General features: G+C 52.0%; 1 protein-coding gene across 2 annotated transcripts in view; it reads left to right on the forward strand.

Annotated features, from left to right (window-relative positions):
• Positions 1-995: 995 nt before the first annotated feature.
• DCAF12 (DDB1 and CUL4 associated factor 12) overlaps positions 996-14,468 on the forward strand; it is a 269,091-nt gene continuing 255,618 nt past the window's right edge. The window contains exon 1 of one of the 2 annotated variants that reach the window (XM_086960298.1): positions 996-1,236. In XM_086960298.1, coding sequence (XP_086816424.1) covers positions 1,180-1,236 — 57 coding nt within the window. In that variant the 5' untranslated portion in view covers positions 996-1,179. The remainder of the gene's footprint in view (positions 1,237-14,468) is intronic. The other variant, XM_086960299.1, reaches the window with a different exon arrangement.

Below are 14,468 nucleotides of genomic sequence, written 5' to 3' on the forward strand. Positions count from 1 at the left end.
GATATGTATTTATAGTGCGTCATGGAACGTTTGTGCATTCTTCCACCAGCTGCCTTCCTGATCAGCCACGCTTCTTGCGGTCTGTCAGTGGGTCTTTGTATTTAACTAAAATACTTTATTATTCCTACTCCTGAGCTTTCGTTCCCTTGGCCGCGACTTCACGGGTCTATTGCCACTTATGGGACACTACTTCCCAGGACCGGCTCAGGCACTTTTCACCCGTTCTCTCTTAAACTTTCAGTTACTGTATATCTATTTGCATAGTTTAATTTTGTATTTTTTCGTCTTTAATATGACATACGTAATAAAAATGGCTAAACGCACATACAAACGAAACCAAAATAAAACACCTTGTCCTCAATCACTAAAGAACGCAGATAAGAGAAGGTGAAGGTTGTGTGCATCCGGCACGGCTGTTGATATGGCTATGCTTATACATTTTAAACGTGCCCAGCTCACTTCTCCTTGTCTAATGTTTCTTGGGAAACAAGGTGGACCTTGTCTGGTACGAGACATTCAACGACACAATACTGTTCGAGTTCCTGGCAGGTATAGCCAAGTAGAAGAGGGACAAAAAGGACATTGAAACAAAAGAAAGGCAACAATCTCAGATCGCGAGGGAGGTAATAGTACGGCCATCTTGAAGGGGGCACATTTATTCCTCAGTAGGGCAAAATGAATAAAACCAAACAATTCCCATTGCTTTTATTGTTCTTAGACTGGTACACACATTTCATCAGTGCTAATTGACAATAGCTCATTGTATAATTCATGCTTTAAACGAGTGTATGATAAATTGTTTACAAAAATAATATTTAATGAGAACGCTGAGCTGTCTTTAGCACGTTCGTCATTTCCAATAGATTATAAAAGAATTAATATGTTATTAATTTATTTAAAAACAACAGTAAAGTAAACTGGGGAGGTTGGTTCGAACGAGGCTTGTTGTGTGTAAGATGGCGGCGGCGTCGACGTAGATAGGCAGGCGCCCCAATGCTTGGCTCTCGTCCCCTGGTCGGTGTGACGCGCTGTAGTTGTGCGCTGAGAGCTGGAAGCGGCCCGGAGCACAGCCTTGGGTGTCCGTCCCCGGGCCCGCAGAAGCTTCTACCCGACAATACATGAGCCAAGACGAGCCACCCGCCTTCTCCATGCGGCTCCGAGGCCTCCGCGGCTTCTACTATGGCGAGGAAAACAGTTAGCAGGAAGCGGAAGGCAGTTCCGGAGGCGGGAGAGCAGGTAATAAACCCAGGGCAGGTAGAGGGCTCCACTGGGGGTATGTCAAGAGGGCAGGCGACACAGAGATTCTCTCAAGTAGCCCTCAGTGCAAACCCCTGCCTTCTCAACCAGCCAATGTCAGGGTGTTTTATTTACTGCCTCATAGACCTAAATTGGTACACCCTCACAGTAAACCTTTATCCTTTTATCCCTGACATAGCTGGCAAGTTTCCAGTTTGGTCATGTGTAAATTATCATGGTTTAATCGTGCTTAAGTGTGACATTGTGTGCCTTATGAGTGACGCTGTGTGTGAGACGTAATTGGGATTAAAACCGAGCAGAAGAGTCCCATGTGGGACTCTTATCAGTACTACGTATTTTTTTTTATTCAAATGTACTTGCGTGTTCTGAGGTAGTGCTTCTCACTGGTGACGTACTATCATTGAATTTAAAGTTACCTGTTTCTGCACACAGTAGAGAACACCAGCCATCTATCTCTAATAAAAACATCGCACACCGTGACAACTGTGAACCACTCTTCTACCCCTAATCATCAGACGGGACGTAGTATCTAAATCTTGACTGTCGGAGTATTTCTCAACCTATTGACAAACAACTTTTTAACACTTGGTTGACTTACAAAGAAGAACTGCTGTTGAGCTAGCAGAAGCTCTCAAAATGGTATGCTATTAGTGCAGTGTCACCCCTAAACTTTTTGCCTTTCTTGGGCACTTTAGCACTGCTGTCTAGTCTAAAGTGCGTGTGCTCTCTGTGTTAAATATGGTAAGATTGGTCCACACCTGTTTGGCCTATTTAATTTACATGTTAGTCCCTTGTAAAGTGGTATCTCAGATACCCAGGGCTGGTAAATTAAATGTTACTGGTGGGCTTGCGGTACAAAAGGGGGTGGTGATGGACGGAGCATCTGAACCAATCAAACACTCACACCAGTCAAAAGATCTGGGTTTAATCCATCACCGTTCTTTAGCCCACTCCGCCACCCCAGTTCAGACATGGCTATATGCAAATCAGTCTGACCCTGTGCCTCATGGGAACAGTCCAGCCCGAACTGCCAAGCCATGTCTTCCCTGGATCGGAAACAAGCTTCCGAGGACCGGTTTTTGTGCCACCCACCAAAGTAGCCTTGCAAAGCTATCTCAGGCCTTTGCCATCGCAGGGCCTGTGCGCGCAGTGTCACTGCCGCTGTGACGTGGCATCTAAAGTGTGTGCCATGTCCATGACCCCCCTCTCTTTTACTACATATCGGTCACGTTTTGCACAATTTGTTTTTCAGAGTTCCAGTGGGGCCCCAGCCTGAGGGCACAGTAAGTGCCCATACAGTTAATCACAACTGCACAACAATTAGTGGCAGCTGCAAAGTTTAGGCCAGCACAATTGCACACTTTGGGATTCTGCTGCATTGGCAGCCAGCCAGCCCTAGCATAATGGAAAAGGGCGTTTATGGCCCAGGTGAAAGGCCAGATGGCCTGGGGTCAATGTGGGTGAGATTGTTAGAGTGCCAGACTATACAAAACTACATAATGTGATGTATGCTTATGATGCCTACGACATAATGTGTTTATGTTTAGGATATTTATGCATAATTTGTTTATGCTGATGAGGCTAGTGCACAATGTGTTTAGGCTAATGAGGTTTGGGCCTAATGTGGATCTGCCTAATGTCATGCAATGATATTTTAGGATGGTGTCTAATGCTAATGTGATAATGTGAGTACAGTATTTTACCAGTAGTTACTGGTTGCGTTTTACCTCTAGTTACCTGTTCTGATTGTTGCCCGATTGGCCTGGTCCTGTATATAATCCCCTGTGAATATTGCAGTTAGCACAGTGTAAATGTGTGATTATGTTTCAAATGTATTTATAATACAAAAGCTATTTTTTATATAACCTTGTGTGGAGTTCCTTTTGTAGTGTGCCTAGTGTGTTGCTACTGTGTGTGTGTTGCGCAAACGCTTTACACATTGCCTCTACCAAGGGGGCGAGCAGGGGTTATCTTCAGCGTGTAACTCCCTTGCCCTGACTAGAGTGGTGGTTTCTGCCTGACTTTGGCGCACGCCTTAGCCAACTAGAAATCCCATTGCTAACAGTTTGTAACCTCAAATTAGTACTTTTCCTGTCTTAAATGTTTTGATGGTTTGCGATATTTATAAACTAGGAGGAGGGAAATAAGGTTTAATTTAGGTGCCTAACAGCTTATAAATTGGGCTTGTTTAGATCTAAAACAGCATTTAGCATTAAGAGCATGCAGGGTTCAAGCTCTCTGTGGAGAGCTCTGGTGCACAGCGTCTTACTATTGACACTGGTACGTCTGCTGCTGTTCTGGAACTTTGCTGGTCTCTGTGTGTGTCAATATTGCAAGATGTAGAGAAATCTCAAGCTCTCGACAAATGGCCATATAGATTGATTCCAATTGGACCTTTCTGTTATTTAAAGTATCTAAACAAAAAATGTAATTATTGCTCTGATGTCTTGGTTTTTGCTCTTTATTGAATTTTTATTATCTACAGTCTGATCCTTAGGAAGTTGCTGTGTTGCTCACTGCTGGCGGCGTTGGGCATACCTAGGCAGGCAAAAGCTCTCCTGGTGCTTAGTGCACAACAGCTGTTAGTGTGTCGACTGTTGCTGAGGGAATGAAAAACAAAGCTACTCCGGGTATTAATCAGACATTGCGTGGTTGTAGGGTCTTTTACCTTGCCAGAAAAGAACAAGGAAGGTCCTGCTCCCGATGTCCGGGCAGTGCTGGGTACAAATTGTATAATGTTTATGAACATGACCATGCTTCGCTGACAAGACCAAGTTGTATTCTCAGGGCTGCGCTCTGCTTAACCTTGAGTGATGATTCCCCCGTGCAGGGCCCCTAACTGAGTTCTTTTTTTTCAAATATTTATTTATTCGCATTTATCAATATAAAATCTTCACCGGGTCAAGACCCTGAGCCGTAACAGAAAAGATAGCAGCAGGACAGTGGTCCCCCAATGTGCAGAAGATTCCCAAAAGGAAACCAGTAATATGACATCCTGGGTCTGTCCATGCGTGGGTGGGGGGGGAGACAAGGGGGATCCAAGTTCCTCCCCTCATGGTCATTCATGCTTACCTTTATAGGCCTACATTCTTCAGCCACCGCTCGCTCTAACAAGTCAATTCTCCACTTGCCCAGTGTCGGCGGTGCCGAAGGTGCCCAGTGAATAGCGATATGACACCTGGCAAGCGCTAATCTCTGCTGAGCAAACTTATATCCCATTGTCCTACCCTCCCCAGGGAGTGGCAAAAGGCCCAGCAGACAATGGTGTACTGATAGCTCCACCCTAACACCTGTTATCAGATGCAGTATCCCAGTCCAGCAGGTTCTCAACCAGTGGCTAGAAAGGCTTGTTTTGGGGATTGGTATTGTAAAAGAGTTGTCAGATGATGCATGGAGGGGTAGAGTAGGGGAGAGTCTAGAAAGTTTTTTTGGGGGATTATAGTAGTGGTATGGGGTTTGGGATGAATGAGAGAGTGGATGTAGAGGGATATATTGATAGAGGTATAGGGTGAGTAAAAGGGTAGTGCATTGGGAAGAATAGTAGAAAGAGGTTTGAGATGAGGCCGAGGGTGGAGGTAGAAGATCTATTGAGAGACCTCTGTGTCCACACGAAAAGGGTGCCCAGTGAGAACACGTAAAACAGTCAAGCGGACCTACATCTTGGACAGTTACATGTGTGGTAATGGGATGATAAGCGGGCTCTCCGGTAGGTAAGGGAAGGCTCTCAGTGTGGACTGGTTATTGAGCTAAGACCTGCTTCGAGTCAGTGAACTCACACAGAAACTGGATTGAGAAGAAAGTTTGAAGTCCATGCCTTTGATTTCTATGACGTTCAGTGGTTTGCAATTGGGAAAAGAGGGGCAAGGGAAGCAAACAGTCACCAGTCAATAGAACACCATGGGCTCACAGAAGAGAGACTGATGGGGTGATCCTGGAAAAGAGCTTGGTCAGCAACAAAGGTCCTACAAAAATGTGCACCACAGGCAGATAAATGTTCATGGTAGCCAGTCTACACACAAAATATCTTGAACCCCGCAACCCCCCTTTGTAGTGGTCAGGCTCGCTATGCACCGTATGGGGGCTGCTTTGAGTTGTGGGGTTTTTGACAGTTGTATTCCACAAGCGCTTGGAAGAGTTATTGATGGTGGCATATAGGTATTGAATAAAGGCACAGGGGAATGTTATCATTGTGACTGTTCTGAATATGGTTATGAATGGGACATGGTATAGATCATCTCGGAGATTAGGACAGATAGTGTAGGAGGCTGGCTTAGTATATGGTGCACACTATAGTGATGCACCTTGCACTAATCCAGGCAACCCTTATGATGATTTTAGTGGCCTCTGATAACCGTTGAGAGTGGTAGCTGTGGAGAGCACCCTTCAGGCTTATCTTGTAGGAGTGTTACACAGCTTGTTTACCAGTTTAATCATGTAGTGTAGGTTAAATGAAAACGAGTAGACCCAGAAGACGTAGAAGAGTCTGGGACCCAAGGAACCAGCCAAGGTGAGTATCTAGGTACCCCACAGAGGCCATGTGCAGAGTGGGAATACAACCGCTTACTCAGTGGAAGTCTATGGGTAAGTCGCAGTTGCAATTTTAAAAAAGGACCCTTCCCAGCGGACACTGAAGAAACCCTATGGAAGATGGAAGGTTGGAGAGTCACCCCACCCGTGGATACCCCAGGAACAGGATACCTACACCAGGGAAGCCTGGTGAAAAGGTGCGAAGTGACGTTGGAAACCACTGTAGACCACAATGGAGGACTTCGGAAAAGATGCCGCTGGCGAAGAAGGGGAAAGGGTCCGGTGGAACTCAAAGGTGGATTCAAAGTGAGAATTACCTGCAAGTAGAGAGGACAGAGTCTATGCCACTCAGGAGTGACCAGGAGGCATTGAAGAGCAATGCCCACGATGTCGGACGGTTGAGGCGAGTTGACGGTGATCTGCTTGCTGCAGCTGTGAGGACCAGGTGACGCAGAGTAAAACCAGGAGCAGTGCACGAGCTGTTAGGTGGTCGGTGTCCGGCGGGAGCACCAACAAGCCTTGGTAGCCGCAACTGGCACAGGAAAAGGAGCAACATTAGGATCAGCAAGGTCCAAGGGACTCTCCAAAAGCAGAAGAGTTAAAGCAGGCCCAAGCAAGCATCGGAGCCCCTATATCAGGAGAAGACCCCCAGGAGGTCCCACAGGCCGAAGGCACAGGAGTTTCAAGCAGCTCACCAAGAAGGAAGGCCCATGGTGCAGAGGATGCGGTGAGGACGCTGTACTTGGCAGGAAGAGATGTTGGAGCTTCTAGTAGCGGGAAGATCTCTCGACTGTAGAGCCAACAAGCCTTGGCAACAGCACAGGGGTTTGGTCCCAGCGGTTTCCTGCGAGGGATACTGTCCTCCAAATTGCAGAGAGGACTGGGCAGACCCTGAGGGAGTTGCAGAACCACCAATTGTGTTGCTGAGCCACGGAAAGTCTGTGGGACGCTAGGAGTAGCAGATGGTTCAGCTTCGTAGCGATGCGTGCAGATGCAGGAAGAGTGACTCCACTCCACAGGAGATGGGTGTCCTCGATGCCCACAAGTCTGTTGAAGATTCTGGAAGAAGGATAGACACAGACGACGAAGTAGACTTGCAGAACAGCGAGACCAGGAGCTGCAGGAGCCTTCCTTGGTGCAGGCTCAATCCAAGGCGAAGTCCAGCAAAGTCCTAGTGTCCAGACGGTCAAAGAGTGACGTGGTTTCAATTTTGAGGGTTGTCCCATAACGAATCTAAGGACCCACCCACAGATAAGCCCATAAGTACCCTAGGGAAATGGTTGGAGCAACTCTGGGGTCCCTCTCAGAGGAGGTGCTGGAGAGAGGGGAGGATACTCCCATGTCCTTTGTCCAGTTTTGCACCAGAGCAGGAGTCAAGGGCTCCCTGGACTGACCCAAACTGAAATATACAAGGAGGGCACCAAATGTTCCCTCCAAAGCAGTTTGGTGGCACTGGCAAGCCACCCCACCCCAGCCCAATACACTAAGTTCTGTTGGTGGTCACACCTCCCTGTGACAGGAAACCTATTGTTCTACCTTACCCTGCTCGAGCTTGACTGGGCAGCAGGAGGGCAGAATCGCCTGTGGTCTGCAGCAACACTTGCTTGCCGTCAAACCCTGAAAGACTCTTACCTGGAGTACAGGGGGGTACCCCAAGGGAGCTCCACTGTACATGGGATCATACTTCCAATGATTCCAACATGTTTAATATCAAACATGACCGGTTTCGGTGCAGCCACTATAGGTACACATCTTGTAATGGCTGATGTCCACAACATGTATTAAAATGGCTGACCGCACTTGCAAGCCTGGAGAATAGACTCTGAAGTTTGTAGGGGTGTCCTCCTCACGCTGGGGCACCTTCACACTTATAACCAAGCACCCTGCCCTCACGACCGAAGGGCCTGCCATGGGTGTGACTCAGATTTTTAGTGCAGTGACCTCCGATATAACGAAACATATCTGTCATGAGTGGTGCAAGCACTAACTTACACAGGCTGTAATGGCAAGACTATAGTCACCGTTTAAGTGGACTCTGAAGGGTCACACAATGCATGCTGCAGCTCATGGGAGCCCCAGGTGTTCCTACGCCCTGGGTACCATATACTAGGGTCTTAGAAGGGTACATGTGTAGTCAACTGTGGATGTACAAAAGTACTTACCATGGTCAATTTAGGGAGAAAGCGCAGTGACTGCGATCCTAGTTAGACAAGTCAAAAACCTACTGACACCTAGCAAAGTGGTGGTAACCATGAAAGCAGATCATACTTTCCTACAGGTAGGCTCTGTCAAATGAGGGTGCAGCGTTGTTATAGTACATAGGGTTAGAAGACATATGCGGCTGCATTACAGAGCACAAGTGAGACGTAGTGGACCTTTTCGTCTTATTTGTTGTGCCCTCGGAGCAGAAGGGCCTGCCTCTTTGGCACCTTTTGCAATACAGAGGCCATCTGAACACATAAAGCTCCTGGAGCATGGCCCCATGCAAATGAGGGACACGCCTGGGGGAGGAAGCACACTGCCTCTCTTCCCAGCCCTGGTCAACCCATTGAATTCTGGTAAATGCAGTACGCTTACTTGAAAGTTGCATAGTTTTTTTCACCAAAGTTGGTGCAGGTAGGGCCGTTATTTCTAGACGTGTGTTTCTAGGTTTAGCCATTCATCAGTCGAGGGCAGAAGTAGTAGAGAGCAGAGCAAAGTCATTTGGGGTTTCTGAAATGCTGCCCAAGTCTTCAGAGGCCACAGTACCACTCCACAGGTGCATCCCAGGTGAGCTTGTCTTCTCGTTAGCTGAAAGGAGCCTTTTAAACACAAGGGGGGAGGGAGCACACTGCCTCTCATCCCAGCACAGTTCACCCCATTGCATTCTGATAAATTCAGTTCGCTTACTTGAAAGTTGCTGTTGTTTTTCACCAAAGTTGGTGGGAAAGAGGGAAACAAATTGCCTCTGCACCCGTGCTGTATTATAGAGATGGGCAAAGAGGCTGTCCGAAGGGTTCACTGACCTCGGCACAAAAAGATGGCGAACAGTCAGTGCACCCCTGCTCTCTCTGTGACTCCCTTGTATCCCTCCCTCTCTCCCCATGACTCGTGCCGCCTCTGGCCCTGCTCTCTCTGAGACTCCCTTGTATTGCTCCCCATGACTCGTGTTCCCTCTGGCCCTGCTCTCTCTGTGACTCCCTTGTATCTCTCCCCATTACGCGTGTCGGCTCTGGCCCTACTCTCTCTGTGACTCCCTTGTATCCCTCCCTCTCTCCCCATGACTCGTGTCTCCTCTAGCCCTGCTCTCTCTGTGACTCCCTTGTATCACTCCCCATGACTCGTGTTGCCTCTGGCCCTGCGCTCTGTGACTCCCTTGTATCTCTCCCCATGACTCGTGCCGCCTCTGGCCCTGCTCTTTCTGTGACTCCCTTGTACCCATCCCTCTCTCCCTATGACCCGTGCCGCCTCTGGCCCTGCTCTCCCTGTGACTCCCTTGTATCTCTCCCCATGACTCGTGCCGCCTCTGGCCCTGCTCTCCCTGTGACTCACTTGTATCGCCCCCCCCCATGACTCGTGTTACCTCTGCCACTGCTCTCTCTGTGACTCCCTTGTATCTCTCCCCATGACTAGTGTCGCCTCTGGCCCTGCTCTCTCTGTGACTCCCTTGTATCTCTCCCCATGACTAGTGTCGCCTCTGACCCTGCTCTCTGTGACTCCCTTGTTATCGCTCCCCATGACTAGTGTTCCCTCTGGCCCTGCTCTCTCTGTGACTCCCTTGTATCGCTCCCCATGACTTGTGTCGCCCCTCCTCTCTCTGTGACTCCCTTGTATCCCTCCCTCTCTCCCCATGACTTGTCGCCCCCGGCCCTGCTCTCTCTATGACTCCCTTGTATCTCTCCTCATGACTTGTGCCGCCTCTGGCCCTGCTCTCTCTGTGACTCCCTTGTACCCCTCCCTTTCTCCCCATGACTTATGCCGCCTCTGGCCCTGTTCTCTCTGTGACTCCCTTGTATCCCTCCCCATGACTCGTGCCGCCTCTGGCCCTGCTCTGTCTGTGACTCCCTTGTACCCCTCCCTCTCTTCCCATGACTCGTGCCGCCTCTGGCCCTGTTCTCTCAGTGAGTCCCTGATATCCCTCCCCATGACTCGTGCCGCCCCTGGTCCTGCTCTCTCTGTGAGTCCCTTGTATCTCTCCCGCCTCTGGCCCTGTTCTCTCTCTGACTTCCTTGTATCCCTCCCCATGACTTGTGCCGCCTCTGGCCCTGCTCTCTCTGTGACTCCCTTGTACCCCTCCCTCTCTCCCCATGACTCGTGCCGCCTCTGGCCCTGCTCTCCCTGTGACTCCCTTGTATCTCTCCCCTATGACTCGTGCCGCCTCTGGGCCTGTTCTCTCTGACTCCCTTGTACCCCTCCCTCTCTCCCCATGACTTGTGCCGCCTCTAGCCCTGCTCTGTCTGTGACTCCCTTGTACCCCTCCCTCTCTCCCCATGACTCGTGTTTCCTATGGCCCTGCGCCCTGCGCTCTGTGACTCCCTTGTATCTCTCCCCATGACTCGTGCCGCCTCTGGCCCTGCTCTCTCTGTGACTCCCTTGTACCCATCCCTCTCTCCCTATGACCCGTACCGCCTCTGGCCCTGCTCTCCCTGTGACTCCCTTGTATCTCTCCCCATGACTCGTGCCGCCTCTGGCCCTGCTCTCCCTGTGACTCACTTGTATCGCCCCCCATGACTCGTGTTACCTCTGCCACTGCTCTCTCTGTGACTCCCTTGTATTGCTCCCCATGACTAGTGTCGCCTCTGGCCCTGCTCTCTCTGTGACTCCCTTGTATCGCCCCCCCTGACTTGTCGCCTCTGACCCTGCTCTATGTGACTCCCTTGTTATCGCTCCCCATGACTCGTGTTCCCACTGGCCCTGCTCTCTTTCTGACTCCCTTGTATCGCGCCCCATGACTTGTGTCGTCCCTCCTCTCTCTGTGACTCCCTTGTATCCCTCCCTCTCTCCCCATGACTTGTGCCGCCCCTGGCCCTGCTCACTCTGTGACTTCCTTGTACTCCTCCCTTTCTCCCCATGACTCGTGCCGCCTCTGGCCCTGCTCTGTCTGTGACTCCCTTGTACCTCTCCCTCTCTCCCCATGACTCGTGCCGCCTCTGGCCCTGTTCTCTCAGTGAGTCCCTGATATCCCTCCCTATGACTCGTGCCGCCCCTGGTCCTGCTCTCTCTGTGACTCCCTTGTATATCTCCCGCCTCTGGCCCTGTTCTCTCTGTGACTTCCTTGTATCCCTCCCCATGACTCGTGCTGCCTCTGGGCCTGCTCTCTCTGTGACTCCCTTGTACCCCTCCCTCTCTCCCCATGACTCGTGTCGCCTCTGGCCCTGCTCTCTCTGTGACTCCCTTGTATCCCTCCCCATTCTTGTGCCGCCTCTGGCCCTGCTCTCTCTGTGACTCCCTTGTATCTCTCCCCATTACTCATGCCGCCTCTGGTCCTGCTCTCTCTGTGAGTCCCTTGTATCTCTCCCCATGACTCGTGCCGCCTCTGGCCCTGCTCTCTCTGTGAGTCCCTTGTATCTCTCCCCATGACTCGTGCCGCCTCTGGCCCTGCTCTCTCTGTGAGTCCCTGATATCCCTCCCTAAGACTTGTGCCGCCTCTGGCCCTGCTATCTCTTTGACTCCCTTGTATCTCTCCCCATGACTCGTGCCGCCTCTGGCCCTGCTCTCTCTGTGTCTACCTTGTATCTCTCCCCATGACTCCTGTCGCCTCTGACCCTGGTCTCTCTGTGACTCACTTGTATCCCTCCCCACGACTCGTGCTGCCTCTGCTCTCTCTGTGACTCCCTTGTATCTCTCCCCATGACTCGTGCCGCCTCTGCCCCTGCTCTCTTTCTTTGAGTCCCTGATATCCCTCCCCATGACTTGTGCCGCCTCTGGCCCTGCTATCTCTGTGACTCCCTTGTATCTCTCCCCATGACTCGTGTCGCCTCTGACCCTGGTCTCTCTGTGACTCACTTGTATCCCTCCCCATGACTCGTGCTGCCTCTGCTCTCTCTGTGACTCCCTTGTACCCCTCCCTCTCTCCCCATGACTCGTGCCGCCTCTGGCCCTGCTCTCTCTGTGACTCCCTTGTATCCCTCCCCATGGCTCGTGCCGCCTCTGGCCCTGCTCTCTCTGTGACTCCCTTGTACCCCTCCCTCTCCCAATGACTTGTGCCGCTTCTGGCCCTGCTCGCTCAGTGACTCCCTTGTACCCCTCCCTCTCTCCCCATGACTCATGCCGCCTCTGGCCCTGCTCTCTCTGTGATTCCCTGATATCCCTCCCCATGACTTGTGCTGCCTCAGGCCCTGCTCTCTCTGTGACTCCCTTGTATCTCTCTCCATTACTCATGCCGCCTCTGGCCCTGCTCTCTCTGGGAGTCCCTTGTATCTCTCCCCATGACTCGTGCCACCTCTGGCCCTGCTCTCTCTGTGAGTCCCTGATATCTCTCCCCATGACTCGTGCCGCCTCTGGCCCTGCTCTCTCTGTGACTCCTTTGTACCCCTCCCTCTCTCCCCATGACTTGTGCCGCATCTGGCCCTGCTCTCTCTGTGTCTTCCTTGTATCTCTCCCCATGACTCGTGTCGCCTCTGACCCTGGTCTCTCTGTGACTCACTTGTATCCCTCCCCATGACTCGTGCCGCCTCTGGCCCTGCGCGCTCTGTGACTCCCTTGTACCCCTCCCTCTCTCCCCATGACTCGTGCCGCCTCTGGCCCTGCTCTCTCTGTGACTCCCTTGTATCCCTCCCCATGACTTGTGCCGCCTCTGGCCCTGCTCTCTCTGTGACTCCCCTGTATCTCTCCCCATTACTCATGTTGCCTCTGGCCCCGCTCTCTCTGTGAGTCCCTGATATCCCTCCCCATGACTCGTGCTGCCTCTGGCCCTGCTCTCTCTGTGACTTCCTTGTATCTCTCCCCAGGACTCGTGCTGCCTCTGGCCCTGCTCTCTCAGTGACTCCCTTGTATCTCTCCCCAGGACTCGTGCCGCCTCTAGCCCTGCTCTCTCTGTGACTCCTTTGTACCCCTCCTTCTCTCCCCATGACTCGTGCCGCCTCTGGCCCTGCTCTCCCAGTGACTCCCTTGTTTCGCCCCTCCCCCCTTGACTTTTGTTGCCTCTGGCACTGTTCTCTCTGTGACTCCCTTGTATCGCTCCCCATGACTTGTGTCGCCTCTGGCCCTGCTCTCCCTGTGACTCCCTTGTATCCCTCCCTCTCTCCCCATGACTCGAGCCTCTGGCCCGGCTCTCTCTCTGACTCCCATGTATCGCCCCATGACTCATGTTGCCTGTGGCCCTGCTCTCTCTGTGACTCCCTTGTAACTCTCCCCATGACTTGTGTTCCCTCTGGCCCTGCTCTCTCTGTGACTCCCTTGTACCCCTCCCTTTCTCCCCACGACTCGTGCCGCCTCTGGCCCTGCTCTGTCTGTGACTCCCTTGTACCCCTCCCTCTCTACCCATGACTCGTGCCGCCTCTGGCCCGGTTCTCTCTGTGAGTCCCTGATATCCCTCCCCATGACTCGTGCCGCCCCTGGTCCTGCTCTCTCTGGGAGTCCCTTGTATCTCCCGCCTCTGGCCATGTTCTCTCTGTGACTTCCTTGTATCTCTCCCCATGACTCGTGCCGCCCCTGGTCCTGCTCTCTCTGGGAGTCCCTTGTATCTCCCGCCTCTGGCCATGTTCTCTCTGTGACTTCCTTGTATCTCTCCCCATGACTCGTGCCGCCTCTGGCCCTGCTCTCCCTGTGACTCCTTGTATCGCCCCCCATGACTCGTGTTACCTCTGCCACTGCTCTCTCTGTGACTCCCTTGTATCCCTCCCTCTCTCCCCATGACTCGTGCCGCCTCTGGCTCGGCTTTCTCTCTGACTCCCTTTTATCTCTCCCCATGATTCGTGCCGCCTCTGGCCCTGCTCTCCCTGTGACTCCCTTGTATCGCCCCCATGACTCGTGTTACCTCTGCCACTGCTCTCTCTGTGACTCCCTTTTATCTCTCCCCATGACTCGTGCCTCCTCTAGCCATGTTCTCTCTGTGACTTCCTTGTATCCCTCCCCATGACTCGTGCCGCCTCTGGCCCTGCTCTGTCTGTGACTCCCTTGTACCCCTCCCTCTCTCCCCATGACTCGTGCCGCCTCTGGCCCTGTTCTCTCTCTGAGTCTCTGATATCCCTCCCCATGACTCGTGCCGCCCCTGGTCCTGCTCTCTCTGTGAGTCCCTTGTATCTCTCCCGCCTCTGGCCCTGTTCTCTCTGTGACTTCCTTGTATCTCTCCCCATGACTCGTGCCGCCTCTGGCCCTGCTCTCCCTGTGACTCCCTTGTATCGCTCCCCCATGACTCGTGTTACCTCTGCTCTCTCTGTGACACCCTTGTATCGCTCCCCATGACTAGTGTCGCCTCTGGCCCTGCTCTTTCTGTGACTCCCTTGTATCCCTCCCTCTCTCCCCATGACTCGTAACGCCTCTGGTCCTGCTCTCTCTGTGAATTCCTGGTATACCTCCCCATGACTCGTGCCGCCTCTGGCCCTACTCTCTCTGTGACTCCCTTGTATCCCTCCCCATGACTCGTGCCTCCTCTGGCCCTGCTCTCTCTGTGACTCCCTTGTACCCCTCTCTCTCTCCCCATGACTCGTGCCGCCTCTGCTCTCTCTATGACTCACTTGTACCCATCCCTCTCTCCCAATGAC

Source organism: Lissotriton vulgaris, chromosome 3_1 (assembly GCF_964263255.1).
Source record: "Lissotriton vulgaris chromosome 3_1, aLisVul1.2, whole genome shotgun sequence".
Taxonomy (NCBI): domain Eukaryota; kingdom Metazoa; phylum Chordata; class Amphibia; order Caudata; family Salamandridae; genus Lissotriton; species Lissotriton vulgaris.